At 48.3% G+C, this 27,801-nt stretch overlaps 1 protein-coding gene across 4 annotated transcripts; it reads right to left on the reverse strand.

The window, feature by feature from the left end:
* Window positions 1–27,520, reverse strand: OTULIN (OTU deubiquitinase with linear linkage specificity). Of its 4 annotated transcripts, none has more exons than XM_045441709.1 (7): window positions 27,213–27,520; window positions 20,604–20,680; window positions 15,253–15,347; window positions 11,761–11,904; window positions 7,051–7,176; window positions 3,229–3,498; window positions 1–734 (listed from the first exon to the last, which is right to left on the reverse strand). In XM_045441709.1, exons 1-7 carry the CDS (start codon window positions 27,386–27,388, stop codon window positions 540–542), a joined length of 1,083 nt encoding a protein of 360 aa, XP_045297665.1. In that variant the 5' UTR covers window positions 27,389–27,520; the 3' UTR covers window positions 1–539. The 4 variants fall into 4 exon arrangements, with proteins under 4 accessions (XP_045297665.1, XP_045297694.1, XP_045297675.1 ...); XM_045441738.1 differs by lacking the exon at window positions 27,213–27,520 and adding an exon at window positions 26,797–27,100; XM_045441719.1 differs by lacking the exon at window positions 27,213–27,520 and adding an exon at window positions 25,899–26,616.
* Between the last annotated feature and the right edge of the window lie 281 nt (window positions 27,521–27,801).

The following is a 27,801-nucleotide window of genomic DNA, read 5'->3' on the forward strand; positions in this document are numbered from 1 at the left end:
TGCTTAGGATAGCTTTAATGAACATGTAAGCCCGAACCAGTGCTCAGGAAGACTATCAGAGGACGTTATGACTGTGCCCCTAACAGGCTCCGCTCAGAGTGAGGCCACGTAAGCCGAATTGCATAGGACGGGCACTCCGGAGACCCATCACCCCCAAAACAAAAAATGACTATCTTGAGAAAAAACTGAAACCAAGTTTACATTAGAGAGTCTGCTTCTGAGACGTGAAGAACACACTCCTCTCCGAGAGGCGTCTCCTCTGATACCAAAGGTTTGTTTTATGGAGAAGACGTAGTTTGTACCTTCCAAAAGAAGTGCTCTGAAGGCCCCCGAGGAAACATATCGCATCAAAGATGAGGGAAAACCCCTGGTTAGTTCTAACGACCAAAAGCCGTCCTCAGAACAGCCCAGTCCAGCTTGGCTCGCCCGGCCCGACAGTCCCCGTGGGTCACCCGAAGAGACCTGGAAGCCCGCGGGCCGCGGCAGGGAGCTGCCAGGGCACCTCGGTCGTGTGGCCGGGCCATCCGGGCACGCGTCCCTCACAGACTCGTCTCCTCGCACACCCTGACGGGGATGTTGTAGTGCCGGTCGTCCTCGGCGATCAGGGTCACCACCGGCCAGTCCGTGGGTGGGTCGGTGGGGTAGACCGTGATGAATTCTTCGGTGCTGTACTTGGAGAGCCGGTACACCCGGATGGTGTGGCGCACGGCATAGGCAAGAAGGAACATTTCCACCTGGGGAAAAGAGCCAACAGGTCTGCGGGGGGAAGCTGTGCTGAAAGACACAGTCCCACCTGCTCCCTACCAGGCTGCGGGCAGCAACCCTCCTTCCCCGCCCTGGGCCCGGCCCCCGGCCTCTCCCCCACGGTCGTTACAAACAAGCAGATCATCAAAAATGGACTCACCATCCGGTAAATCAGGGACTTGTATCCAGAATGTATGACGAACTTTTATAACTCAACAATTAAAAAAGCAAACGGCCGGTTTAAAAATTGGGCAAAGGATGTGAAAAGAACAGACATTAATCCGAAGAAGATATGCAAATGGGCAATGAGCACCTGAAAAGTCATCAGGGGACCGCAGACCGAGGCCACACTGAGCTACCACCTCACGCCCCCCAGAACAGTTAGGATCAAACAGGTAAGAACGAGGCACGACCACTTAACAGGTGCCAGGTTTTCTTGTGGAGTGATGAACATGTTTTGGAGCTCGACACAGGTAGTGGTCATATAATGCTTAAATGTACCAAGAGCCACTGAGTTATATACTTTAGAATGGGGTTAATTTTATATGAACTTCAATTACAAAAAAGGTGGGGCGGCACGTGGGTGGCTCAGTCGGTTAGGCGTCCGACTTGGGCTCAGGTCATGTTCTCACAGGTTCGTGGTTTGAGCCCCATATTGGGCTCTGTGCTGACAGCTCAGAGCCTGGAGCCTGTTTAGGATTCTGTGTCTCCCTCTCTCTGGCCCTCCTCCTGCTCACACTCTGTCTCACTCTCTCTAAAATAAACTTAAAAAAAAAAAAAAAAAAAGAAGTACATCTTAGGTACATACCCAAGAGAAATGAAAATATGTGTCCACATAAAAAACCTGCATATAAACGTTCATAACAGGATCATTCAAAATAGCCAAAAAGTACAAAGACCCCAAATGTCCATCAACTGAAGAATGAATGTGATACAGCCATACGATGGAATACTGTTAGTGATACACGCTACAGTATGGATGAATCTTGAAAACGTTCTGCTAAGTGACAGAAGCAAGTCACAAAAAAACACGTATTGTATGATTCCATTTCTCGGAAATGTCCAGAATAGGCAAATCTATAGCAACAGGAAGTAGACTAGTGGCTGCCTAGGGCTGGAGGAGAGGGGGAATTAGCACCAATCATTACAGGGTTTCTTTTTGGAGTGATAAAACGGCCTAAAATTAGACTACAATGATGGCTGCAAAACTCTATAAAAATACTAAAAACCACTGAGTTACGCACTTCAAAGGGGTAAACTTTATGGTATGTAAATTATGTCTCAGTAAAGCTGTTATATTTTAAAAATGGACTCGCCATTTGACAGTAGACTTTGTGAGGACTCAGGAAGAACGAACTTCGGTCTAATTTGCAAACCAGCTGCACCAGACTTTTTACTGAAGGCAAGCGCTACGGTTCAGGAGACGTAAGCAGCCTACACTGCGAGTGCAGATACTTTTTGTAAGCAGTTCTTTTTGTAAGTCAATTCTGCCTGACCCAGCAGTGACCTTCAGCCTTTGCTCTTTCTTACACACCAGGAAAAGGTAAGCGCAAGTGGGCAAGTGGGTCTCGTAAGCACAAAGGGAGCCCTTTGGATGGATAGCCTTAAATGCTACTTTAATGGCTGGCTGTTCCACCAGAAAGGACTTAAGCTTTTCAGGATAATATAATGAGGGCACTAAACATAGTGCAAGGTGTGGTGAGTCAGGGGACAGTACTGCACTGCGTCTCCATGTAGAACTCCAAACTTAGCATCTCTGTAAAAGATCCAAGAGCAGGCTAGTCTCTACTGGCTAAGGTGACTCCATTTCTATTTTTAAAGGATGCTACCTAATACAGCTACAGCTGCCAAGATTAAATAATAAGACCCTTTGCTTCATGTATTTGTAGCCTACCAGACTCGAGGGTACTAATCCCGTCCGGCATCCTGCAGAAGCCAGCCCTGGATGAGATCAACGTGGTGGTTACAAAACAGATCCACGGTTCTTTTGTACCCTTGTACCCCTCACTTGAAAAGGTGGGTGGAACTAATGCTCTCCCCTTGAGTGTGGGATGGATTTAGTGACTTGTTTTTAACAAATAGAATACGGTGTAAACAATAGCGTTTAACTTCCAAGATGAGATCACAAAACACATTTGTGGCTTCCTCCTTGCTCTTTCTTGGATCACTTCACTTTCTGAGAGAAGCCAGCCATCATGTCACAAGGACACTCAAGTGGCCCTACAGAAGGGCCCATGTGTCGAGGAACTAAACCCTCCTAAGCTACCAATGAGGCCTCCTGCCAACAGCCGGGGGAGTGCGCCACGTTGGAAGTGGATCCCCTAGCCCAGTCAGGCCCTCGGATGACCGCAACCTCCCGAGACCCCGAGACAGAATCACGCAACTAAGCTGCTCTGGAGCCCTTGACCGACAGAGGCTCTGAAATATCGTGTGATGATGAAAGCTGCTGCTTTGGACTAATACACTCCCGAAGGCACAACTCACCTGTTCAAGGCCACCAGTGTGTCCCACCTGGTTTAGGTGGTTCCTTAGCAGCTGTCCAGGATCATTCGATGTGTCCCGAGCAAACAGAAGCACAGAGAAAAATGGTACTTCCTTTCCCTTCTCTTTGTCATCGTATAGTTCAATGGCTCTGTTTAGCATTAGAAATTTTACAGCTTCATAGAGGCTATATTCCTCTTCCTCATTTGTGAACAGTTCATCGCAAGCTATCTGCCTCGCTTCAGCAGTTCTCAGTTCTGCCAAGCCTGCCCACTGCAAGAAAGGTACATAACAATTACACGTCTGTTCTAAGAAACCCTGGTATACTTCCATGCTACGTGTACAAATTTATCTTCCAAGTAGGCAACCACGGATCATGCACCAACATTCACAACATTCAAGTGTTTAGCTCAAACCATGGTACTCTTTAGACCACACAAATTCCTTATTCAGCTTTTCCCCCATTAATTTGAAACAAAAGTACAAGGCACTAAAAAGGCCTCAGGCCATGGAATGGAACTTTCAACTCCCCTAAGATCCTTGACAATGGAATTGAACTAGTCAAGGGGCACCTGGATGGCTTCGTCAGTTAAGTGCCTGACTTCAGCTCAGGTCATGATCTCGCAGTTTGTGGGTTCAAGCCCCGCATCAGGCTCTGTGCTGACAGCTTGGAGCCTGGAGCCTGCTTCAGATTCTGTGTCTCCCTCTCTCTCTGCCCGTCCCCTGCTCGTGCGCGCTCTCTCTCAAAAATAAATAAGCATTAAAAAAACAAAAGAAAGAAAGAAATTGAACCAATCAGAGATACTTCTGGAGGGAGGCGCCTGGGTGGCTCTGTCAGTTAAGTGTCCGACTTCAGTGGCTCAGTCGGCTAAGCGTCCAACTGCAGCTCAGGTGGTCGTGATCTCACAGTTTGTGAGTTTGAGCCCCACATCGGGCTCTGTGCTGACCGCTTGGAGCCTGACACCTGCTTCAGACGCTGTGTCTCCCTCTCCCTCTGCCCTTCCCAGCTTGCACGCTCTCGCTCTCTCTCTCTCTCAAGAATAAATATTTTTTAAAAAATTTTAATTGAAAAAAAAAAAAAAAAAGAAATAGTCTGGAGGAGCTAATAAGGTGCACGTGAGGCTGGTATGTGAAGACGTGAAGGGTAGCTAAAATTACTTCTCCCCTTAAGGGGTTTCCAGGAGCACTGACCACCCAGAAACAGCAAGTCGAGCTGCAAAAATGAAGCTGGGCAAGGAAGACTATGAGGTCTTTTGATTGTTAATTTACTACGGTCTTCCCTCTAACTTCTTAAAAATATACCTGGGAGTTTCAAATGCATATATCCACTCAGGAAATGTTTACTGACTCCTGATTAAGAATAAAGCAGAGTACTAGGTGTTCAGCTAACAGTGGCAAAGTCTTAAGTGAGCGAGAAAACTCAATAAATATATGCGCTTTTAGGTTCAAGCAAATGAGATGAGATACTGATGTGAAACTAGTCCTTTTTTTTTTTTAATGTTTATTTATTTGAGAGACAGAGAGAGAGAGAGAGAGAGAGAGCGTGCGCGCACAGGAGGGGCAGAGAGAGAGAGGGAGACAGAATCCCAAGCAGGCTCTGCACCTTCAATGCAGAGCCCAATGCAGGGATCGAACCCACGAACAGTTAGATCATGACCTGAGCTGAACTCAAGAGTCGGACACTTAACTGACTGAGCCACCCAGGTGCCCCAGAAACTAGTCCTTATGAGTAACCGGTAACTACTGCCCCTCTCAAAAACCATTAAAATTCTAAATTCAACAGTAAATTTTAATGGTAATGACTGTACCACAGGATTCTCTTCAATATGTGGCTGAAAGCTGGAACATCTCATATTTTCCAGAAGCAACCAAGCTGGCAGTCAAGAGCATGGCTCTAGAGTCAGAGAGTCAGGATGGAATGAAGGCCTTCCCACCAAGCAGCTGGTGGCATTAACAGACATCTTTAAAACAGGAATAACACAGCAACTACATTTCGGTAGTTATGAGAATTAAATAACCTATTTAATAACCTAATTAAATAACCGTGTCTCACAGACAGCCTGGCACATGAAAGGTACCAGTTATGTTGGCTTAGATTTTTTTTTTTTTTTAATTTTTTTTTCAACGTTTATTTATTTTTCTTGGGACAGAGAGAGACAGAGCATGAACGGGGGAGGGGCAGAGAGAGAGGGAGACACAGAATCGGAAACAGGCTCCAGGCTCTGAGCCATCAGCCCAGAGCCTGACGCGGGGCTCGAACTCACGGACCGCGAGATCGTGACCTGGCTGAAGTCGGATGCTCAACCGATTGCGCCACCCAGGCGCCCCTGGCTTAGATTATTAATGAACAATTTTAATGTCACTGTGAACTGGAATCACTTAAACATCCCCAAAAATGAGGATCTAATTATAGCAGACACAATTGATAAAGCAAAAATTGCAATTTCACAAGACCTTAAAAGAGACGAAAAGGAAATTGTCACAAGTGGGCAAGCTGAAGAGCCTTCCCATTCACTCACACAGCCAGAAACCTGCTCTCGACCTTCCCCTAACCCAGATCCTGGGCAAGCACACGTCTCCCTGCCCCACAAAGGCTGTGTTCTATAAACCCCAAGCTCCACTCCAAGAGGCAAAGAGAACAGAATCCCTATTTCCTTCTCTTGTCACAATTTCTTTATCTCTAGACTTCCTTTGACAGTGAACTTTCCATTAAACACTTGTGTCTGTTAATAAAAACTAAGCTCCAGGAGGTCAAGCCCTCAGCTCATTTACTACACAATATATTTACCAAATGCCTATCGTGTGCCAGGCTTGGTACTCAACACTGGGTGAAAAGGAACGAGCAGGACAGTTTCTCGTGGAGCTCAAAGTCTAGCTAGACGGCAGACTATACTGGGGGAAACAGATCAACATCCGGCGGAGCAGCTAAAGGCCTCTGGAAACCGGAGCCTGAGTAGTTCAGTCCATTAAGCGTCCAACTCTTGATTTCGGCACTGACAGGTCAGAGCCTACTTGGGATTCTCCCTCCCCTCTCTCTCTGCCCCTCCCCTGCTTGCATGAGCTCGCTCGCTCTCTCTCTCTCAAAGTAAATAAACTTTTAAAGGGAGGGAGGAAGGAAGAGAGAGAAAGAGAAAAAAGACATCTGCCACCCCCTTAACCAGTCTCCCTCCCATCTACAAGGCCTGGAGCCATTAGCAGGCCCTCAAGCCAGGGTTCCTGGTGAAGAAAGCCTCAAGCAAGCAACCTAGTGGACAGTGTGGGCCAGTGTGCAAGGACATCCAAACCCCATGGAATACTCCAGAACGGGAGTATTTTCTTAACCAAATCACTGGGAATCAGCCAACCAAGTTCTCCCTGTAATTCTGTTTCAGAGAAACCCTCAGGGCAGTTTTCAAAAGACAAGTTACTGAATTTACTCACCGGACAATCATTCAGGAATGAAAACAAGTCTAATAAATATGGACAGAATCTTAAAACATGAAATTGGGAAGAATAAAGATGCACTTATATCACTGATAATACTGTAAGAAATACAGACTATCCCTGAAGCTTGTCAATATGACTTAGAACAAAGACTACACTTGTTTAAGGTTTCCTTTGAAGAAAGTTAAACATTTCACTAAGCATAATAATCAGTGTTATTTCCCCATCTTACCAAAGACTTCACAGGAAGAGTTTGTGTTCATTTAAATTATGTTGCCTAAAAACCTGCCACGGGCATCTGGCAATCCACTAAGCGAGGACTGAGAATTGGTCTGCTGGGGTAGTCAGGAGCGAGAGTTTTGCACTTATCAGGGAAAAAGAAAAAAGCTACATGTTCCAAACCTTCTTCCTTAGCAGTGTGAGGGACTCCTTAATTTTATCAACCAGGTCCTCGCTCTTCCCCTCAAATTTCAGTCCAAGTTTCCACTGCTTGATCCAATTGTATTTGCTTATGAGTTTTTCCGGTAACTGGATTATCAAGAAACAGAGAGATAAACAGGTGTTAGAACCAAGAAATCCATCACAGGATCCCGCAGAAACCACAAAGCCTACAAAACCTACCTTTGTTTCCAGAATTCATTCCTGCACATTTGTCTGGGTTTGGGATGGAGGGACCTAAATCTGGAATTGTGAACTCAGAAAGCACCGCCCCCCTCCCCCAACTCCAGGAGGCTGCTGGAGTCAAATGGTGTTTCTGGTTGAGATACAAAGGCACCATTCAGCTTGCTCAGCTCCAACCACAGCCAGAACATTCCACAGCACTTTGTGAGGGCACATGAAGGCAGGGTCCACATCGTGTCTTCACAAGCCACACAGGCAGCTACTGGGCTCAATGGCAGCCTCCTGCCGTCCCTAATGCCCAACTTAGGAAGGCGCTTCAGGCATGCAAGATGGTCCAGGATAAAGTAAAAACCTGATTCTTTCCTGAATAGAAATATAAAGCCTAATTTCCAGTATTGCCGTATATCCCCAAAGTTTTGATATTCAAAAAAACAATGTGTATCTAGTTTAACCTAAGCCTGACCAATATCGTAAGATAAAGAACACCATGGAGAATAAGGAGCAGAGCTAACAGCCACGGTGGCCTAGCTCATTAAAGAAGTGACAGCTGACCTACTACTTTGCCTGGTTCCTTTTTTTTTTTTTTCCTGGAGGGTGTTTTATTTTGTTTTCCCCTAATCAACAGAAGCTGGAGTCTGAGAGGCAAGCTGGGACACAACCCGGTCGATGACGACACGGGAACGCCGACACTCCCAACAGTCTTGGGTGTGTCAGAAGAACATTCCTAATTAGGCTGAGCATAGGCATGTCGCTTCCCTGCTATAAAACCCAGAAAGGAAACGACAGTTCACCTCCAACTCAAAGGATCGTTAAAGGAGAATGACATCCTACGTGGAACGAGAGAGCCTGTTTAACAGTCCCGAACACAGGTTTAAATGAGGCCACAGGCTCAGTTCCCCAGGCATCTAAGACTCTGAAGACCCTTTCCCAAAGGGCGATTCCAATTTTACCTTCTCAATCTACAGCAATCATGTAAACCAAAGGTGGTTTCCTTTCTGCAGAAAACAAAACCACACAGGGAAATTCCTCTTTAGGTAAAGTTACCCCAGGGACCACGATCCACACTCACTCACTAAGCGGGGAGGGGCTGTGTTCTCCCCATTTCCTGTGACCACCCCGCCAAGCAGCCCAGCTCCGCACCCACGCTGCCCAGCATTTGGGCAACGTGTGCGCCGTTTTGCTGCAAAGCTTCAGTTCCACTTTCAGATCTGTCACCAGAACCTAAAATGCCCTCAAGTGGCAACAAGTTGAAATCACAACTGGGCACAAGGAAGTGCAAAGAGCAGGAAATACCCGCTACACTGGGAAAAGGGGTACAGAGAAGCCCAGAAGACCATCTGAGCGGCACAGGATGCTGTGCACGTACCTAAAAAGCAGGCACCACACACAAGTGAATTACTTGAAAGTCCCCAACGTTCTAACTACACACAGGGAACCCCTGACATAAAAGTCCGTTTCCTCATTCCTTCCATGCACGGGCAAACTGTTGCTAGGAAATGCCCTCGCTCAGGGGCGCATGCCTCTGGGAGACGTGAAGATCCTGGAGAAAGCCCGAGAGACAAGGTGTGAAAAAGAAACAACGAGGAAAGAATAATGCAGCTGGAACGATTTATTCAGAAGAAAAAATGGATCTACCTCTAAACGCTTTCCAGAGTCACGGAAAACAGGGAAGCAGCCATTCTTTTCTACCACGTACACAGACGCTGCACTTCTGCTAGAATGAGGGAGACTCAAGCAAAAAACAAGACTGAAACAAGAAACCAGGGTTGGACGCGTTTCAGAATAAAGTCGGTGACCCGCTGAGGAGGAGTCCCACTTGTGACTCCACAACGGCCTGCTCTCTAGCAAGTGCCCACAGTCCTTGGCACCATTGCCATGATCAAAAGGACTGTAGGTTAACAACGATGCACCCCCAAAACGAACGCATGAAGAGAGCTCCGATGTACAAACACTGTCACAGGTCCCACCCGTTCAGAAACATTCTAAAACTCAGCGAACGTGCCCTGAAGGACAACCCCCTCTCGGGGACCGAGACATGCCCCAAGTTTAAGAGCAGCCAGACCGAGCCACCTCTGACACTGGGGTCAGGGTCAGGTGGTCCAGCTGTAGTCAAATACGGAGACTGGGATGTGGAGACAGGGGCCCCAAGCAGGGTAGGCGGAGAGAGGCAGTGAGGGCAAAGCTCACACCCCAGGCTGAGACCAAAGCAAGGCCAGGGGAGAGTGCAAGGGCTCGGACCAAGGGGAGGAGGGTCTCTCAGTCCAGCTCTCCTCTCTCCCTTTTACGTTCCGAAACGAGTATGTTCTAGGAAAGAGGGAAAAGAGCAAAATGCTACAGAGAACAGATCTCAATCTGCAAACAGGCAGATACAGCCAGCTAAAGGGTGCATGTCCCTTGGTGACAACATATGGCTTCTCTGGGCTCGCCCGGATTCTGGATGAGGTCAAGAGATGCTCCGCAGTGCCTGGCCTACGGCCCAGAGGCCGACATCAGTTCTCAGTCCACAGACTCATACAAACTTAGGTGTCCCAGGACCTCTCTGATCCCAGAAGCTGAAGGGGCGGGTTAAGGGAGAGCCGGTGCGGTTCAGGAGAGGCCAAGTATGTGACATGAGAGTCCCCTGAACCTGCCTGCTGAGAGCAGCTCACCCGTGTCCCCAGAAGTGGTCAGTGCTGTCACACGCCTAAAAGCCCCACAGACACACGGTAACCACAGGCGGTGGTGCCATGAACAAACCAGGACACATGACTGTCGCTGGACACAGGGTGGCGGTCAGAGGCGGTCGGGGCGCGTCAGAAAGACCAAGGAGCAGGGTAAACGGACACAGACTCGTCACTGGCTCTGCTCATGTGTCCACAACCACAAGACCACGCCATCTCTCACACAAGAACTTCAGACCAGGCTGTAATGGCAAGCGGGGTTTCGCTTAGAATGACAGGATACATGTCATCCTGACGTATCAGGAAGATGCATGAGAAACGACTTTCGTACCAACACTCCTGTAAGACTGTCTTGTTCTGCAGCAACAGACTTCTTAAATATCGCGCGATCTGCTTCTCTTAAGCAAGCGTGCTCGCACATTCGGATTTTACAGTCAACAGGTGACTTATCACCATTATACAAGCAGTGTGTGGAGACAGACAAACCCCCCTCCGAAGCGAGGCGGCCCAGGCAACCCCCCCCCCCCCGCCCCGCCACCAGGCCAGGCCACGCCTGGTCACACCCCACCTTCTTCCAGGCACGCGGGGCCACCCCTCGCTCCCGCAAAGAGGCTCCCGCCAGAGCGGACTTTCTGAGGGAAGACTGGCAGAGGGGTCGGAATGAGAGCCGGAATGGAACGGCCTCCGCGGGTTGTGCCCTTTGAGGCCGGGTGACCCCGTGCGCACCTAATCTCTAGCTCAGCTGCCACCTGGCTTCCTCTAAGTCGTCTTCATTCCAGGCAAATACCCCAGCTGCCTCAACAGTTCCTGAACGGGAGCAGTCAGCTCGGTCACACTCGCATCGGTACTGGGGACACAGGCCCAGAGCTGTACCGCCCTCGACACGGGGTCTGACCAGCCCGGTCCCAGACGGGACTGTGGTTCAGCAGCGTTCCTTGAGGACACGGCTTCATTCTCACTGCCGGCCACACATCACGGGGCGGAGGGGGGTGGGCTCTGACCGAACTTGCGATCGATTCATCCTCACGTCCTTCCCAAGCTGCCGTTAAGGCAGATCTCCCACAGCGAGCCCTCTTGGGTTTTGTTTAGTGGTCTGTTGCCGCTGTTGTTGTCGTTTAAGCACGGGGCTTCTGATTTTCTTCCAACTAATGCCTCATGACCAGTCCTGCCCAATCATTCCTGCCCACCACACTCTTTTTGGGTCATTCTATCATCCAACCTATCACGTGACTCCATCTGCTGTGTGTTGTAGGCACAAGCCACGATGACACGACATTCTGGGGTGTCACTACCACGCTGCAGATTTAAACCAAAGACGGCCAGGCACGGGACGCATCCCCCGACCCTCACCTCCCAGGAAGCCTCTCGACGGCCACCTGCGGCACCAATCCTCTTAACGCCGTGGAAGGTGCTGACTTCTCGCACTGAAGCTAGAACCACAGAAACCCGCCTTCTAAAACCCCAGCGGGTTCTCAGATGGTGCCACATACAGCCCGCCTCCTACCGACACCACCGTCGAGTCGAACTGCCCGTACATAGTTTTTACAAACTATAAAACCAGCTCTCTTAATTCATTCTCAATTCTCAATTAATCCTTCGTTCTTTACTTGAATTGTTCAAATAAACGTGATGGCTCTTCTCTCCTGGGAAATAACAACGGTTCTTGGTCCTTCTAGCATGCAAAATCATCCCGGCCACACGAGAACGGAGAAACCCACACGCCGACGTCACGCCGCGGACAGCACCGGCAAGGAGCCCAGGCCAAGGCGCGAGCTCTTTCTCACGAAAACGATGGAAACATTGCGGACTCAAACCTGCAGCAGCAGCGTACCAGCGTGAGCTCCGGGTCCTGCAGCCAGGACGGCAGCGCTGCCGGCTGGCTCATCGCCTGGAACAGTGTGGCCCTCAGCGCACAGTAATTGTCTCCACGGACTCGCCGTATAGAGGTGAACTTCTGCGACACCTCCTCGTAGCCCTGGGTGGAAGCATCAAAGAATTCAAAGTGGGCATTATTGACTTCGGAGGGTAGGGAAAGTTGTATTCCTGTGGGAAAAAACGTGCCCCACCCCCCACCCCCGCCCCATCGCTGGAAGAACGAGAACAGGCTGGCGGAGGTCTCCTCGCAAACTGCTCCCATTCCGGTTTTTATTAATCCGAAGAAATTAACAGATGCTAGTACTGTACAAAACATCAGCATCTGTAACAGATCCAACACACGAGAACATATAAATAATATACCAGATGTTATGAAAACACTTCCAGCCCCTGGAGCTGGAGTTAGATGTCCCTTTTCTACACAACTGTTGTTGACACTTACTTATTGATAACCAACTTCTGAGGGGTTTAAGCTGTGTTGAAAGGGACCCTAGCTCTAAAGAAGAGATAGGAAATATAGAGATATATTCCTATATTTCCTATAGAGAGATATATTTCCTATAGAGAAATATAGAGAGAAACGTACTAAGTCTCCACCTCCGTATTTTAAAAAAATAAAAAAATCCCTCGGGGCGCCTGGGTGGCTCTGTCGGTTAAGTGTCCGACTCGCTTTCGGCTCGGGTCATGATCTCGCGGTTGTGAGACCGAGCCCCGTGTCAGGCTCTGTGCTGGGCGTGGAGCCTGCTTAAGATTCTCTCTCTCACTCTCCCTCTGTCCCCCTCGCACACATGCATGCTCTCTCTCTCAAAAAAAATAAAATAAAAAATAATAATAATCCCGAGCTTCCATGGTATACTTAAAAAAAGTCCACATGCTAGAAGATATCTGGATAATTCCATTAGACTCTTTAAAAAGTGGATTCAAGTGTCATTCTTATTCAGTCTGGAAGTGAAACGAGGAAATGAAAATGATGAGTGACACCCAAACACAGCCGTCCAAATGGACCATTTTAAAGCCTACTCCAAAAGCAGCCCCCATAAAATGGTCCACGGGCACCGGGCCAAGCTGCTCCTGAGGCCCGAGTGTCAGGATCCACTTTGCTGCCTCCTGCACTTCTCTGGCCTTGTCCTGTGGGCCCTGCTGCCCATCTCACTCGTCCTTGACTGTTGTCACCTGAAGCTCTGCTTCCTCCCCTGCACTTACACAAAAGAAGGAGCATCGCCCTTAACGCGGAGCGGACACCATGCAGACTGTGCCCAAGTACGGGACCCTCGTTATTAGTTTTCAAGGGGCAAGTCACAGGATGATGTTCTAAGTGGGTATGAAATGATTTCTTTCCAACAATAAAATTTTGAGAGTTGCGTTTTCACTTAGTGGTCCAATCACTGCAACACAGTAAGGGCCCAGCGAGCACCTCTTGCCTTCGGTGGACTCCCAGCTATCCTGGGAATACTCGCGATGGCTAACTCAACGGTAACTGCATCTTTCCAAATGCACCAATTACTCATGCTATTTCAGAGGTGACTCAAACTTCTAAAACTAAATTTGGCTTTATACACACTTACTTCCAAAAGAATACCCAAAACAAAAATAAACCGTAAGATAAATAAGGGCAAAAAAAAAAGAACCGAGACACCCAACTGTTACCAGGCCCCTGAGATGCTCTAATTACTGCCACGGGTCCCAGAGTGACACTTTTCTAACTGATGTGCCTTTGGTTATTTGGTCACTGAAAGAGTCCAACTACATGGTCAAATCTTTCTCTGGAACTAAAATCACAAAGAAACGATTTTAGCATGAGTTGCAAAATATGGAATATGTGGATACGCTTAACAGATACGTTCAGTTATGGACCCAGAGGTGCCAATTGTTAGAACGGATCCTTTAAAGAGTCTGAGGTCATGAAACAAAATTGCAAGTCAAGGAAAGCATCTCTGGGGAAGATGAGAAGACGTATGTTAGGGATCCAGCCTCCTGGTTGTCTAGTTTGATATGGGGCTGTTTGGAAAACCTCTAAGCGGACAATACACGTATTCGGCAGATGGCCTCACAAATTTAAATGTTCATGGTCCCAGATATTTCATGAGTGAGCTCTCCACCAAGCGCCTGAGACGTGAGGAGTCTACAGTTCAGACTCGCAGGGAGCAGAGCTAAATTTGGCTCTCAGAGCTTTAAGAGTAGCAGCTACATTCTGAGCAAGGTCAGCCCATTGCAGGGCAAGCATGAGCAGCTGAGGTGCGTGTGGAAGAGGCACAATCGTTTCTATACAAACAAGCTCAGGGGTGCCTGGGTGGCTCAGTCGGTTGAACGTCTGACTCTTGCTTTCGGCTCAGGTCATGATCCCAAGGTCATGGCATCGGGCACGGTGTCGGGCTCCACAGTGAGCATGGAGCCTCGTTAAGACTCTCTCTCTCTCTCTCCCTCTGCCCCTCTCCCCCACTCGCACTCTCTAAGATAAAAAATAAATAAATGAAAACAAGATGTAAAGAAAAGAACATTTTTAAATTTTAAACCCTAAATAACACAGATCTAAACAACAACAAAAATAGACATTCCTATCAAATATGACAGGTCAATATCTCTAGTACAAAAGTACAAAGTCATAATGTAAATAATCCCAAGAGAAAAATGACCAAAGGATAAACCCAGAGGTTATAAGAGGGGATGGAAGTTTTAGGTTGAAACTGCTTTAAGTAGCTCAGAAACGGTCAGAGTAGCAATTCCACATCGTTCAACACACTAAGGAATATTGGACTCAGGGTCCATTTGAGGGGAGAACCAACAGGGTGCTGTGGTCGGCCAGTACGCACTGCGGCAGGCCAAGGGTCCAACTGAACGATAACCCAGCCAGTCACAGCAGGACCACGTCATGGGCATCCCCAATGTCCCACAGCCTCAGACACTACCTAGGGGGTATCAATCTATGCAATGGGACAAGGAGGGGCAGCTCCAGGGACACCCTAAATAAAGGGAGCAGTTCCAGATCCCTTTGCATAAGGAGTGCAGGAGAGCCCAAGCCCCTCAGACAGGAAGGCATGAAACCAAACCCAGGTGGGGACAGCAGGAGGCATGGCATCTGCTGGCCCCTCCCTACGGCTTTTACCACAACAAGCCAGAAGGACCTGGCCCCGAATGACCAAATGACCCCAAGAGGACACCCAAGGACTGACCCTACTCTGAGCAGCACAAATCTACGTCTAACAGATATGTTTTCCCAAGAAACTAAGTTACTGAATAACTGATACTGACTCTATATTAATACTATGATTCAAAACAAGTCCCTTACCTTTGGAGTCCATTTCCTCATCTCTAAAATTAGAATAGCGATATTTACAACGTCTAATAGCAGTTGTTGTAACTATGTCTAAAAATATAAAAGGACATACTACGTAATTACTTATGACAGACTATTTGAAAGGCCTGAACTGTGTGCATGTAGGCACTGTACCTTTTTCATACATGTGGCTTTTTGGGTATTTCCCCTCCATTCTTTTTTGCAGTAGTCCATGATGTCCATTTCAGGAGCTACACTTAATCTGGCTTCTGTTGAAGAATCAAAAACAGGGGTGGGTAATGAAACAAAGCACAATCAAAACAACAGACGGCTTTACTCAGAGGTTACTTCTTCTCTCACTTCATTCCAAAAAGACCCAGAATCCCCTCAACCTCCCACCATCACCTCACTCCTAGATAACCTGGAGGTGTTCCAGTGGGCCTCCCTCGTCACCATACCTCACTCTCCACACAGCAGCCAGACACTTCAAACTCGAGTCAGACAACAGCCATCACCCCTGGGTTCTGAGAGCTCCAGAACCCCGAGTGGAATGGATGTCCTTACTTCCTGCCAAGGCCCTTAGGTCGCACCCCCGCCCCACCGCGGCGTCTCTGGCCCCTGCTCCCACCCCACCTGCGGCCTCGCCTGTACTTCTCCGCCACACCTGTGGGCCTCCGTCACTCCCTACCTACCGGTCTCTGCTCAAATGTCACCTAACACCCCTAGGTCCCAACACCCCCCGCACACCTTCACTCTATTCCCCTTCCGCTGTTTTGTTCTTCTTCTTGGCACTGATTACCACCTGACGTATTTCTTTTTCTGCATTCCTCCCCTAAACCCCCACACATACCCGCACCCACAGACACAATAAGGCATAATTCCTCAACGGCAAGGGCTTATTTTGTGTCTCAGCTGTGATCTTAGCACCTGGCATTGCACTGCCACAGGGTGTCCTAGAATACTGTTCTAATCAAATTAAATGTGCACGTCTCAGCCGTGAAAAAATACATCTACTGGTTTTTAATTAGTTTTTATATCCATTATACAAAGAGATAACAGCTATTTTAACAAAAACTGTATCTGTCTTTATTTATTTATACTCTGCCTGATCCCAAAAGGCTGTAAAGCTGTTGACAATAAGCCAGAAGCTAACAGAGCTCTCAACGTTAGCTGAACCACGGACCTCATTTGACTCGAACGATACGTTAAAAATACGACTTGCAATCAGACAAATTATATAATAAAAAATGGCTTTTAGATTTGCCTTATTTAAAATAGAAGGTATGGGTTTGATTTGTGGTATACATGTATGCACACGCATGGGTGTGTGTGTTTTAGGAAGAAAGTGAAGGAAATTCTCAGGCACATCTAGATCTCCTTTTTAAATTATTGAAGAAGTAAGCGTCAGCGAGGAAATTAGGATACAAACACAGAAGTCCCTTACAAGGTATTTACTCCTGAGGAAGCAGTAAATTAAAAACACACTCAGCCCAATTCAACAAACATTTACTGAATGTCTCACATGTGCCAAGCACTGAGCTGGAAACCGGGGTCACGAAGGCCGTTAAGACCCGGACTCTGTCCTGAATGGGTCTGTGGACGGAAGAAGAAAAGACCACAGGCATTCACAACCCAGGGTGTGATGGGTAGAGGCATGAGTAAGGAACACAAAGTCCTTTCTGCAGATAACATACATACAATTCTCTGTGGCCTAAGTCAGGACCCGCTTAAACGTAAACACACCTTGAAGCATAACACACAGACACCACAGTTCTCGATGCTGCACAGCCAATCCTCAAATGCAGACCCATCGGTGCTTAACTTCAAAAACCATTTTTTGAGCGTCTACGCAGTGGAGGGAAGAGTTCCTCGTATCTGCCTTCTCACTCACCTCCCCACGACGCACAAGGAACTGCAAACATCCAGAGTTGAGGACACTGACTGGGCCACGATTTTCCACCAGGCAGTGTTGTGAGCCTGTCCGGACAGCACACGTCCAGCTCAGGAAGGAAATCATGGGAACAAAGTCCAGCCTTCCTGCTCTCCCAGCCCGTGTTCCTCATTCCTGCCCACACCAGCGAAAGCCCTGGGCCCCGGGCAGGGTGGGCCTGGTCACCGGCCCAAAACCAAGAGGAGGAGGAGGAGACCTCACGAGATCGAGAGGACGAGTCACAGGCCACAACCCTGTGCTGAACGAGAGGCCTGCGGGAGGTAATGAGGGTTGGAAAAGGGAGGACCCACACGGCTACTAGCATCAAAATGACACTCTAAGTCCCGTCCTGCAGCTGTTCTTGGGAGGAAGGCTCCAACAACCTCCGCACGCCCTCCTCTAGGGCAGGAGCTAGAGGCACAGGACAGGCAGTGCCTGACCTTGATCAAGCAGCTTTCTTTCTTTCTTTCTTTCTTTAACTGCAAACTACAGACTCCGTTACTATTTCCAAGAACGAACATCGTTTTTTAAACGTTTGTTCATTTCTGAGAGAGAGCACGCACCAGCGGAGAAGAGGCAGAGACAGACGAGGAGGATCCAAAGCAGGTTCCATGCTGACAGCACAGAGCCTGATGTGGGGCTTGAACTCCCAAACCGTGTGATCGTGACCTAAGCCGAAGTCTAAGACGCTTAACCAAATGAGCCACCCAGGAGCCCCAAGAAAGAACATTTCAAATGGGAAAAAAAAAAAAAAAAAAAAAAAAAAAAAAAAAAAAAAATCCAAAGGAGAAACTGAAAACTAGGTGATAACCAGGAGCTCAAATAACCAAGAGGTCTGGTCCTAACCCCCATACGGTAACACAGACAAGGAGTCAGAACCTGGAAAGATGGGCACTTAAAACCGCACTTCAGAAAGCTGGGCCTCTCAGTCAAAGGGCAGGCTAGGGCAAGAATCACACTTTTTCTGTAATGGGCTAGAAAATAAATAACGTAGGCTCTGAGAGCCGTAAGGTTTCTGACACAATTACTCAACTTTACCATGTGTGAAAGCCATCACAGACAATATGTAGACTAAGAAATTCCAATAAAACTTTATCAAACTAGGTGGCACATCAGATTTGGCCAGGGAGCCAATAGTTTGCCAGCCCCTGGGCCCTTTTGTTAATGAAAGGTGTTTTCAGTAATAAAGAGAGAGCAAAAGAAAACTTTCTGCATTCGTCCGGGCTCTGGCTTGGGAAAGAGGAAGTCTCCCAGAGAATTCATAATCACAGGCTGGCTCTCATACAGGGACAGGGCAGGAATTCAGATTAGCCCCAAGACCCTGGCAATTCAAGTTTAGAAATGAACATAATGTGGCCCAAGGTTGGTGGCACCCCGGGTGCCTAGCGGGAACAAGGCCAAACTCTCTCACACTCGAGGCAGGGCGCACGAGCCCTATACAGAAATGCAAAATCTGAGCTTGCAATTCAAACTTCGGAGAAACAAGAAACAAGCAAAACTAGCAGGTGGCATAATTAGACCTGCTAAGATTTGCAGGGAATGAACTGTTCAGATCCAGAAGACTATGTTTTAAATGCTTAAAGAAATAAAAGGAGTAAGAAACATGAGCAAAGGGCAAAAAACTATCAAAAAGAGACCAGGTAAACCTGAAGGGAAGACAGAACTTTTTAAAAAAGAAACATTTTATTTTTAAATCTCTACACCCAATGTGGGGCTCGAACTTACATCCACAAGATCAACGGTTGCACGCTCTACTGACTGGGCCAGCCAGGCGCCCCCAGAACTTTTCCAAAAAAGAAAGAAAAGAAAAGAGATCCGAAGAAATAGTACAGAATGGAACAGGGGCTACAAGAAAAAAAATCTACAAAAGGCCACGTCATGAAGAGCCTTGGATGACTGAAGGAGGCCAGCACACATCTACTCAGAGTTCTGGAAGGAGTGAGCAGAGAGAATGAGAAGAAGACAATATTCAAGAAGATAATGGCTGAGAATTCTCCCAAACTGATGCAAACTAGGCATCTAGGGATTCAAAAGGAAGAAAACCTCAAGCAGTATGTTTTTAAAAGTCCACCCTTCACAGACATCAGAAAGAAGCTGCAGAAAAACACGACACATTATCTACCAAGGGCTGGTGTGAGCGCAGTACTGCCACTCCCCCAGAAACGACAAGACAAGGGGATAGTCCTCAAAAAAGTCGCAGAAAACACCTGCTCGTCTGGAGTTATTCAACAACAAAGTGAAATAGAGAAGTTTTCCAGCAAACAGAGCATCCCACCAACAGACCCTTCAAGAGGCACTTCCCAAGGATCTTCTTTCAGGAAGGGCAACGAACCCAGAAGGACTAAGATGCAGGAAGGAGTGTAAAGGGATCCACTCCGGCCTCGGACTAAAGCTGGAAATGACACAGCTCACTGAAAAGCTAAAACACCCGCAGCATGTGGAGGGCGACGCTGGCGGGCAGGGTCGAATTGCCGCAAAGCAAGCCAGCGTCGCCAATTGTCCTGCAAATGCAGCAGGGACACCCAATGACGAAGGAACCACTTGCTCCCCAGGAATACGACTAACCAGGAAGGCCTCTGCGTCCAAAGTGAATCGTGTGCAGCGGCAGCAGCAGAAACAGAGCACCTGCGGAAACTTCACGGAGGACGGAACAGTGTGGCCAAGGAACGCCCCTGACTGGACGCCTACAGAGAACGTCTTCGAGGGCTAGCACGGTAAAGCGGTCCACCAACCCCTTGTGAGGACAACTCAAGGAAGCCTTGAACATGATCAAAAACCCCGCTTTGTATCATTTGTTCCTAATCACGCACATGACTATTATTTTTGTTAACCATAAACTACACAGCAGTTAGTTCTCAAAACCGACCGGCAGCACACTCGCATGACACAGGTCATGAGAGAGACGGTGGCGCTGGTGGATCGTTTATGGAGCATCCCCCGAGTGGAGCACCCCCACTCGGCCCCAGCGGGGACCAGCCAGGGAAGGCCCTGCCGGCCACGCGCCCGGCGGAGGAGGCCGGGGGAGGCCGGGGGTAAGGCCTCACCCTAGCGGCAACGGGCCCGTGGGTTCTGGGCACGATGAGAAGAGCAGGCGTAACTGAGCAGAAACACGGACAAAAGGTCACGAAACAATCAGAGGATTCGGGCTACTGATCCCGTGATCGTTCTATCTCACAAGCCCGTGGCATCCACGTGGCCACCTGCATGCCAAGACGCATGGAGCCCGCTTCTCAAGAAGTCCTTCCGCTGGAAAGGAAACGTGCATTTCAAATCCAAACTCTCCCCCTAAGAATATGAGGGAAATCATGAACTGAGGGAGGTGGCGTCACGAGATTAAGCAAATCCGCACGCTGCGAAAATGATACGAATGTAGAGAACGCGGGGAGAATATTGGCATGAAATTTTTAAAACCTCAGGAACCGGTACTCCCCAAACATACCTCGGCAAAATGGATAACGAGACGCAGCTAAGGCCATATGCAGAAGAATGTTTCCTAGGAAGCAGGTCTCAGTATTTTATGGAAACGGATACAGCGATTTAACTGCATTTTCTACTATAAATAGTAAGGCTATGAATAAAACAATTCCAAACATACCTGATAACCCTCTTTCATGTATAAGTAATTCTTTCTCCTTTTCTATTTCATCCGCGTCACGATACATGTCCTCCTCACTGAAATCACACCAAATTAGACATTTCAAAAATTTGTTGCACTGGCATTTTCCCTCTTATTACAGTATGCGCTTGCTTAAAAAATCTGTAAGACACGAAAAGTTTAACTTTTTCCTGTTACGTGATGATGACTGAGAAAGTGTGGCTCTCAAATCCTGGTTGCACATGTTGCTATCACTCCACACTTTCTTATGTCACAAGCAAATTTTACAAACACTACTTTAAAAACAAGGACAGGAAAACATCAGTTATTACACGTCCTCAACGCTAAAAGCCCTCCCAAGGCTCCTCCTGCTCCCTGACCCCCACGCTCACGCTGCCACCCACGTCCTGTGGCGCGTATCCCTACTGTCCCACGTACTTGAACCGCTGCCAATCTGACTCGGGACTCACACGACAGGTTCCTGAAGAGTCTCCAGTCTCATCTAGTGACTGAACGAGAACCTACTATGCACTAGAGAAGGAAGAAAACCCCACGGGTGCTGGACGAGGATTGAAAAAGGGTGCCTCCTTTGCCCCGCGAGATAAGCCACAACCTGACAATGATGAGAAACAGAAATACCAGCTCTGTCTTGGCTCAAACCACAAGACACGTGAAAGCGCCCCCAGTCCCAAGGTGGACCAAGAGTAAGTGACAAGAGGACAGGACAGCCTCCATGCCGGTGGATGGTACGACCAGTAAACCCGCAGAACCCCAGAAAGGCTCAGGGACCAGAGGTGCCAAGTACTGGCTGGTGTACACGTAGGGTGAAATCAGACCCCTAATTCCCTGCAGTCCCTCCCCGTGACAGCACAGCCCCAGTCCTCACGCCAGACAGAGGCTCCGGGTGCCAATGAATCACAGGAAGGGGTTAATAAGGTTAATGACAAATAAGGAATTAAGCGACCGACCCGAGAAACTCCCATCCCCGGTGACTGCAGCACCCCAGCTCCCAGCACATGGCCCAGCACGGCAGGGGAAAGAGGAAGGAAGAGGTGAGCGGGAGCAAGAGACAGAAGGGGTGCTGAGAGAAGCAGACCGAAGTGGGGAATCTAACAAACCCGCCTTCTCCCACGTCACTGAAACCCTACGGTGGCTCCCAATAAGCAGGCAGGTCTACACGTGGGCCTAACCCGCCGCTCTAGCCTGCAGGCCACGATTCCTCTCCGCACAGCCACGCTTCAGTCCAAACCCGGACCAACACCAGCCTCTGCTTTTACGCCTGTGACTGGCTCCATCCGCTCCCTCTGCTTGCACGGCTCACTGCTTAACACATCAGGACACACACAGCACGGGCGGCCCCGCCGCAGAGCGCCGTGGCTAGCGTGGGGGCCCGGAAGTCACATCAGGGTTTGGCCGCTCCTTGGCACCTTACGGCCCTGTGTGTGGGACCGTGGAACTAAACTAGCTGTAACTCTCAGCACCTAGATTTAACTACCTGTGAACAACAGACAGTACTCTCCTCAAAAGACTGTTGTAAAAAGACACATATAAAACACGAGCGCTCTAAAAAGTTAGCCATTCTCCTTCTCATACTACGGCACTGGTGCAGAGTATTAATAAACGGTTTGCCCGATGGTCATTTCCTGTTCCTTTTTTTCTTTCTAAATAAAGGCGATGGTGTGTGTGCGTGCCTATTTTTTTAAAACACCGTGGGGCTGAGGGGACATATTAGGAAAAGGTACTTTCCATGTGCTCTGACCCCCGTGAGATTCCAGGTAAAAGGTATGGTGTCACCCAGGGAGCCCACGCCAGAGGTAAAAGCAAACAGAAACCAGGTTCGCGGGGACCAGACATCAAACGCCTAAAATAAAAAGTGACTAAATATGTTAGTTCTTCTTTCAATAATTTTGTGGTAACTTCTGGCCTCCTCGCTAGCTTTATCGAACAGGAGAGAACTTGATCCTGTAAGACAAGCATTTAAGTGAACCACTTTCTTGATCATCATCAGAAGCATGTCTTCAGGCAAGCCACTTCCCTAATCTTGGCCTCCGTTTTCTCATCTGCAAAGCGAGAGGAGTAGGCTAGATCCGCATGATCTACACGGTTCCTCTTCGAGGACTTAAGTTCTAACACACTATCAACCTATGTGTTGTTAAAAAAAACTGTACTTCGGGCGAATTCTGTGGCTACGCCGCAGGCACATTTGGGTCTACTTTTGTCCTCTTCCTTTTTAACCTGCAAAATAACCAAAGTGCAATCAGGACACCAGTGCCCAGAGGAAGTTCCCTAAAGGAGCATCTCTCAGAACAGCCACACGTACAAATTGGCACCAAGGCCAATAGGAAAGGAACAAGGAGAAGTCAGCATGAGAACAAAATGCAAAGGGAAGACAGAGTAGAAGGAAAGATTATTGGAAATAAAAAGCAGTGATTCAAGATACACAAAAGCAGCAAAGCAGAAACTGACGAATGGGAGGCCAGAGCACATTCAAATTACTTTAGCCACAATCAGATTTCACTCAGATCCTGTGCACAAACGTTTGCTAACGTCCCTATCCCCCAAGGACAAGCATTCAAGGACATTTGCTAACTTCACAAAGCCACCAAGGAAATTGTAATATGGCCTTTAATTCCTTGGAGAGAGAATAAATTTTTCAGTTTAAGCAGTAAGTTCCATTAGTATGGTCAGAGAAGAAGATATTTAACAGCCAAAATGAAATAGTCCCCCAACATAAGGACAATCAACTGGAAAGAGAGATGTGACAGCAAGAAAAATAAAAATTTTAAGAAATTAGTTCACTCAATATATTAAAGCTGAAAATAATGGCAAATGAAGCATTTACCAATTTATTATAAATACATGCGTACTATTTATAAGTGTATTATTTATTATTTATGTTTTTGTTGTATATTAATTATATTTAAATAGCTAGAAGCTTGAATTTTTGTTACGAGAAGGGAGGATAGTGAAATAATGAAAAGAAAAAGGATATTACATTGTAAGATAAAATTGTCAATGCCGGTCAGTTTCAGAAATTTGGTAATTTTTTGTGTTTATGAGTCAAGTTGGAGTAGGAATGGGGAGTGTCTACCATTTGGCACTAAAGAGGCCACCAAAGCCCAACGACTCAACTGATCACCACCACAAAAGCCTTCCTTCTAGAAAATATACCGATAGCTAGAAAACTAAGACAAAGTCTTAAACGTGACTTGATTTTTGGGGGACCATGGCATTCGTGAATCATGCTCAATTACACAACTCAGTTAAATTTCAAAACCAAAATCCTAGTAAGTTCTACTTAGAAAATTCCTAGAAATTCTTAGTTTAGCACCATAATGTTATTTTAAAGTGTATATTTTCAAGCCCCCGTTTTCTCCTAAGCTAGAGATGAAATATTTTATTCTTAATATTAAGGCAATATACATGATTAAGTTACGTGACTTTGCATACTAAATTATAATCTCTCTTGCTCTGTTTAAAGACCTGAGTTAACAATAAATTTTTGAAAACTTAATTTAAAAAGGCTTACTACCAACAGACAAAATTATACTATTGCCGAGAACAAAAGCTATAAACTAAAAATACATCGGTCAGTGAAGCAAGACATTTCTGCAAAGCCAATTTTTCAATTTCTGATACAAGTAAACAGGTTATATGAAAAAAAGTCAATTCTAACTTCTATGCAAAGCTAAGACAGCATGTTAACCACTCACCATTATGAACACTTGCATTAAGTTCCCCTCTGTTGCCTAAAAAGGCTAAACTGAGTATGACTTTGTTCGGCTCTCTGGACTTGAACGCTGCTGTTCGTGCTTAACTTGGCCTATCCTAGAACGCCAATGGCCCAGGCAGTGTTGGTGAGACGGTGTCAACCATGGGACAGCAATGTACCTTCCCACAAAGGCACAGGAAAAGCAAAGACCACTCAACCCAGCCTCTCTCCACCACTTAGCGGCTGTAGAGATGGGTGAACAACACATCAAATGCAGGAAAGTACCGGCACCCAAGCCAAAATTCCACCTCCCTTCTGCGAGTGGACTTTCCATGACTGGCTCATGCTACTCCAGAGGTATCTGGGGACAACCCAGACATCCTCAACAATGAGGTTGGAAACAAGCTTTACATCCAGGTGGGAGAAGAGGCAGGAGGGAGTAGCTGTTACCCTATCAAACATACCCCGCAGGAGGTAAGGAGGCAGGTGGGAAAACACATAGCAATACCCAAGAACAATGGTTTAACAACTTGTTGTTCACAGCCCTTCTGAAAATCCACAGCTTTCATCAGAAGCTCAGCCCAGAAAATACACGTCAAATTGCACCTTCAATTTCAGAGGGGCTCACAGACACGCTCTCCACCACACACAGTCCTAAATTCAAACCATGTCCCACCATCAGGCGGACAAAGAAGGGCCTCGAAGTAGTCTTGCTTCTGAATTCCCTAAGCATGTCTAGCCTGGCCACCAACCATGTCCCAAGACCATCTTGGTCCTCAAGGTTACCTTAGCTAAGGGCAAGAAGCAGATACAGCCTAAGTCTTGAAATGTAGGGGTAGGGTGAGCAGGGGATAAAGCACGGCCAACCTGCTCATGGGAACAGTGAGGAAGCTTCAAGAAAAGTCAACCAAATCTGGTCCGATCTAAGACTTCTTCAAGTCAGACCCTAAGTCATCTTGGGAGCCATCCTTAAGGCCTGCCCAGAGGATGACAACCACAGCTCTCAAACAAGCTAGGAGAGGTCATTATAAATCACGTTCCTCTGCCTGGTTTTGCTGAGAAAGCCAGAAAGAGATGGGGGTGAGGTTCCCACTGAGGCATCAGGGAACCTGGCCCTCAAACCTCTTCCGTCTCCCTGGCCGAGCTGCACCTCTGGAATCTGCACCTGTTTCCTAACGTGTAAAATGACAAACCTAGGCCGTTTTTTTGTTTTTGGTTTTTTTCCAGATTTCTTTCAGACCAAGTCTGTAATTCTGACAGCAGTGAGAGGTGTGCCTCAAAACCTTTTGGGAAAGAGTGCTCCTCACCATGACCTATTTCCCCAGGTTCTGACTCAGGAAACTTGCCAACTAATTATGCATACTTTCAGGAACATGATTCTGGCTCCAAAGTTCCTGCATCTCACGGGGGCATGAGAATGCTGGGGCCAAGGCTAAGGTGCAGCTTCTGGGGGCAGGGTCTCTAACCAGGGAGTCACGGCTCGGACCACCAGGGCAAAAGCAAGGGAGGAGCAGTTAGAAACCAGCATGAGCTGTGAAGGGGCAGAAGCAGAAGGCACCCCCACCTCCCCCAGCCTACTTTACCCTCTGGGAAGTCTGCAGTAGTTCTCCAACCCAGAGAGCAAACCTGCAGCCAGAGAGCACATCAGCTCACACGTGGGTCTGTAGAGCGGTTTCAATTTTAAAAATCAAGGTATTCCATTAAAAAGTCAGGGTATTGGGATTCTTTAAATACAGAAAATCCAGCAAGCAGAGGACAGAACCTAGTGGACTCTGACCCCAACAGCAATGGACACAGCTATCCAGGAACCAATGGCCCACACCTGGCCAGCCTCACTCGCTTAGGTTACCTGCATAGCTCCTGGGGTGGGGGAGTGTGCGACTGCCTATTGCAAAGCTTTCCCAATAGCCATTAACACATTAAGTGTGGATACTACCATCCCAGAGGGTTTAGATGCTCAATAAATGAGAATGTCAACGCCCATGATAAAGAACCAGGCACAGGAAAGTTATTATAATACACTAGCTGTATACCAGGCCTGCCAAACACCCCTTTTTAGGAAATGCCAAAAAAAAATCTAATTTGAACACACCTTACAATTCAACTTGCCAGCCAATTAAGCTGTCAAAATAGTTATCTGAGTGCTTTCATCAATTCTGAAATTCAAAGACATTTATATGTGCCTAGAACCTGAAAGTGTAGAAAAAGTTGCAGCCTTCAAGTTTACACTTCGCTTCCACCTTCCCCCCAGACCCTTGCTAAAACTATAAACTCTTCCAACTTAAGCTGCCTTCTTTACAGTTCTCTAAAAACTGCTCTAACCAGCACTGTCTTTCGTGCTTAAGAGTAACGGGGGTGGGGGTGGGGGTGGGGGTGAGGAGGAGGAGAGCTTGTTAAGCTCCTAACGGGCAAAAGAGAATTGGGTCAGACTCGGTCCAAAGTCTATTCAACAGGTGGGGCGTTCATCAAGCGGCAACTTGCCTTCCAAGAACAAACTTGTCGCATGGTTCAGTTTTCTTTTGGCCGTGATAGAAGCAACCTTACTTCCTTCCCCAACTAGGTCGGAGGAAAGATTCACTGGGAGTTAGTTATAACAATACGCTTTTCCGGTTTGTTTCCCAAGTTCCCGGAGCTCTGTTTTAACTTTGGAGCAACGCAGATGTAAAAACAGAGGGCACTGGGTGACCAGGACTGTGAGCCGGACCCTGCGGGGAAACCATCTGTACCGACACTGGATGCAAGTGTCTTCGAATTCCTCTCCGTCGCCGACGACCTTACCCCGAATACAGGCTGCGAAGGGCCCTTAGCCGGCTACTCCCCAGCCCACCCCACGCCCAGCCTTCCCGAGGGGACCGACCCAGAGCCCCCGCCCGCCCCCGCTGCGCCCCGCGACTCACTGCTCGGCTGGGCACCGCACCGCGGTCAGCGGCTGCCCGCCGGCCGCCGCCTTCCCGCCCTCCCGCGCCGCGGCTCTCGCGGGGCCCGGGGACGCGGCCCCCGCCTCCCGCGCCGGCTTCTCAGCACAGCTCGCGCCCGGCCACGATCCGGGCTGGGGCATGGTGCCCCGATTCATCGGGCCGCCGCCGGCGGCGGCGACGCCGGGGTTCGGCCGCCTCCCAACGATCCGGGGCCCCTCCCGTCGGGGCGCCCGGCCGTGGCCGCCGCCGCCGCCGCTGTACCGCCCGCCGGCTTCCGGAGGCTGCGCAGAACGCTTCCGCACGCGTCACCGCCGCCGGCCCCGAGCCCTCTGACCCGCGATGAGGGGGCGTGGCCCGCTAGGACTGGGTGGGCGGGGAGCCCTTCGACGCGGCGCCTGAGCTTGCGGCTGCGCGGGCTGAGCCGCGGTCGATTGGAAGACCTGCATGGGGTGGACACTGCGCATGCTCCACACAGCTGGTCCAAGCTGGGGTTCCCCGCGCGTCAGGGTTGCCGTGGATGTTGCGGCCCTTCCGGGGCGTGAAAGGAGGGGAAGAACACTGAACCAGC

This window comes from Leopardus geoffroyi, chromosome A1 (assembly GCF_018350155.1).
Source record: "Leopardus geoffroyi isolate Oge1 chromosome A1, O.geoffroyi_Oge1_pat1.0, whole genome shotgun sequence".
NCBI lineage: Eukaryota > Metazoa > Chordata > Mammalia > Carnivora > Felidae > Leopardus > Leopardus geoffroyi.

Bases quoted from the DNA above. Each gene is read 5' to 3' on its own strand.
- OTULIN (XM_045441709.1), bottom strand. From the start codon at position 27,388: ATGAATCGGGGCACCATGCCCCAGCCCGGATCGTGGCCGGGCGCGAGC. The intron at 11,905-15,252 runs GTACAGTGCCTA...GCTTCCACCCAG, and splicing joins AAGCCACATGTATGAAAAAG to GGCTACGAGGAGGTGTCGCA. The intron at 735-3,228 runs GTGAGTTGTGCC...TCTTTTCCCCAG, and splicing joins ACACTGGTGGCCTTGAACAG to GTGGAAATGTTCCTTCTTGC.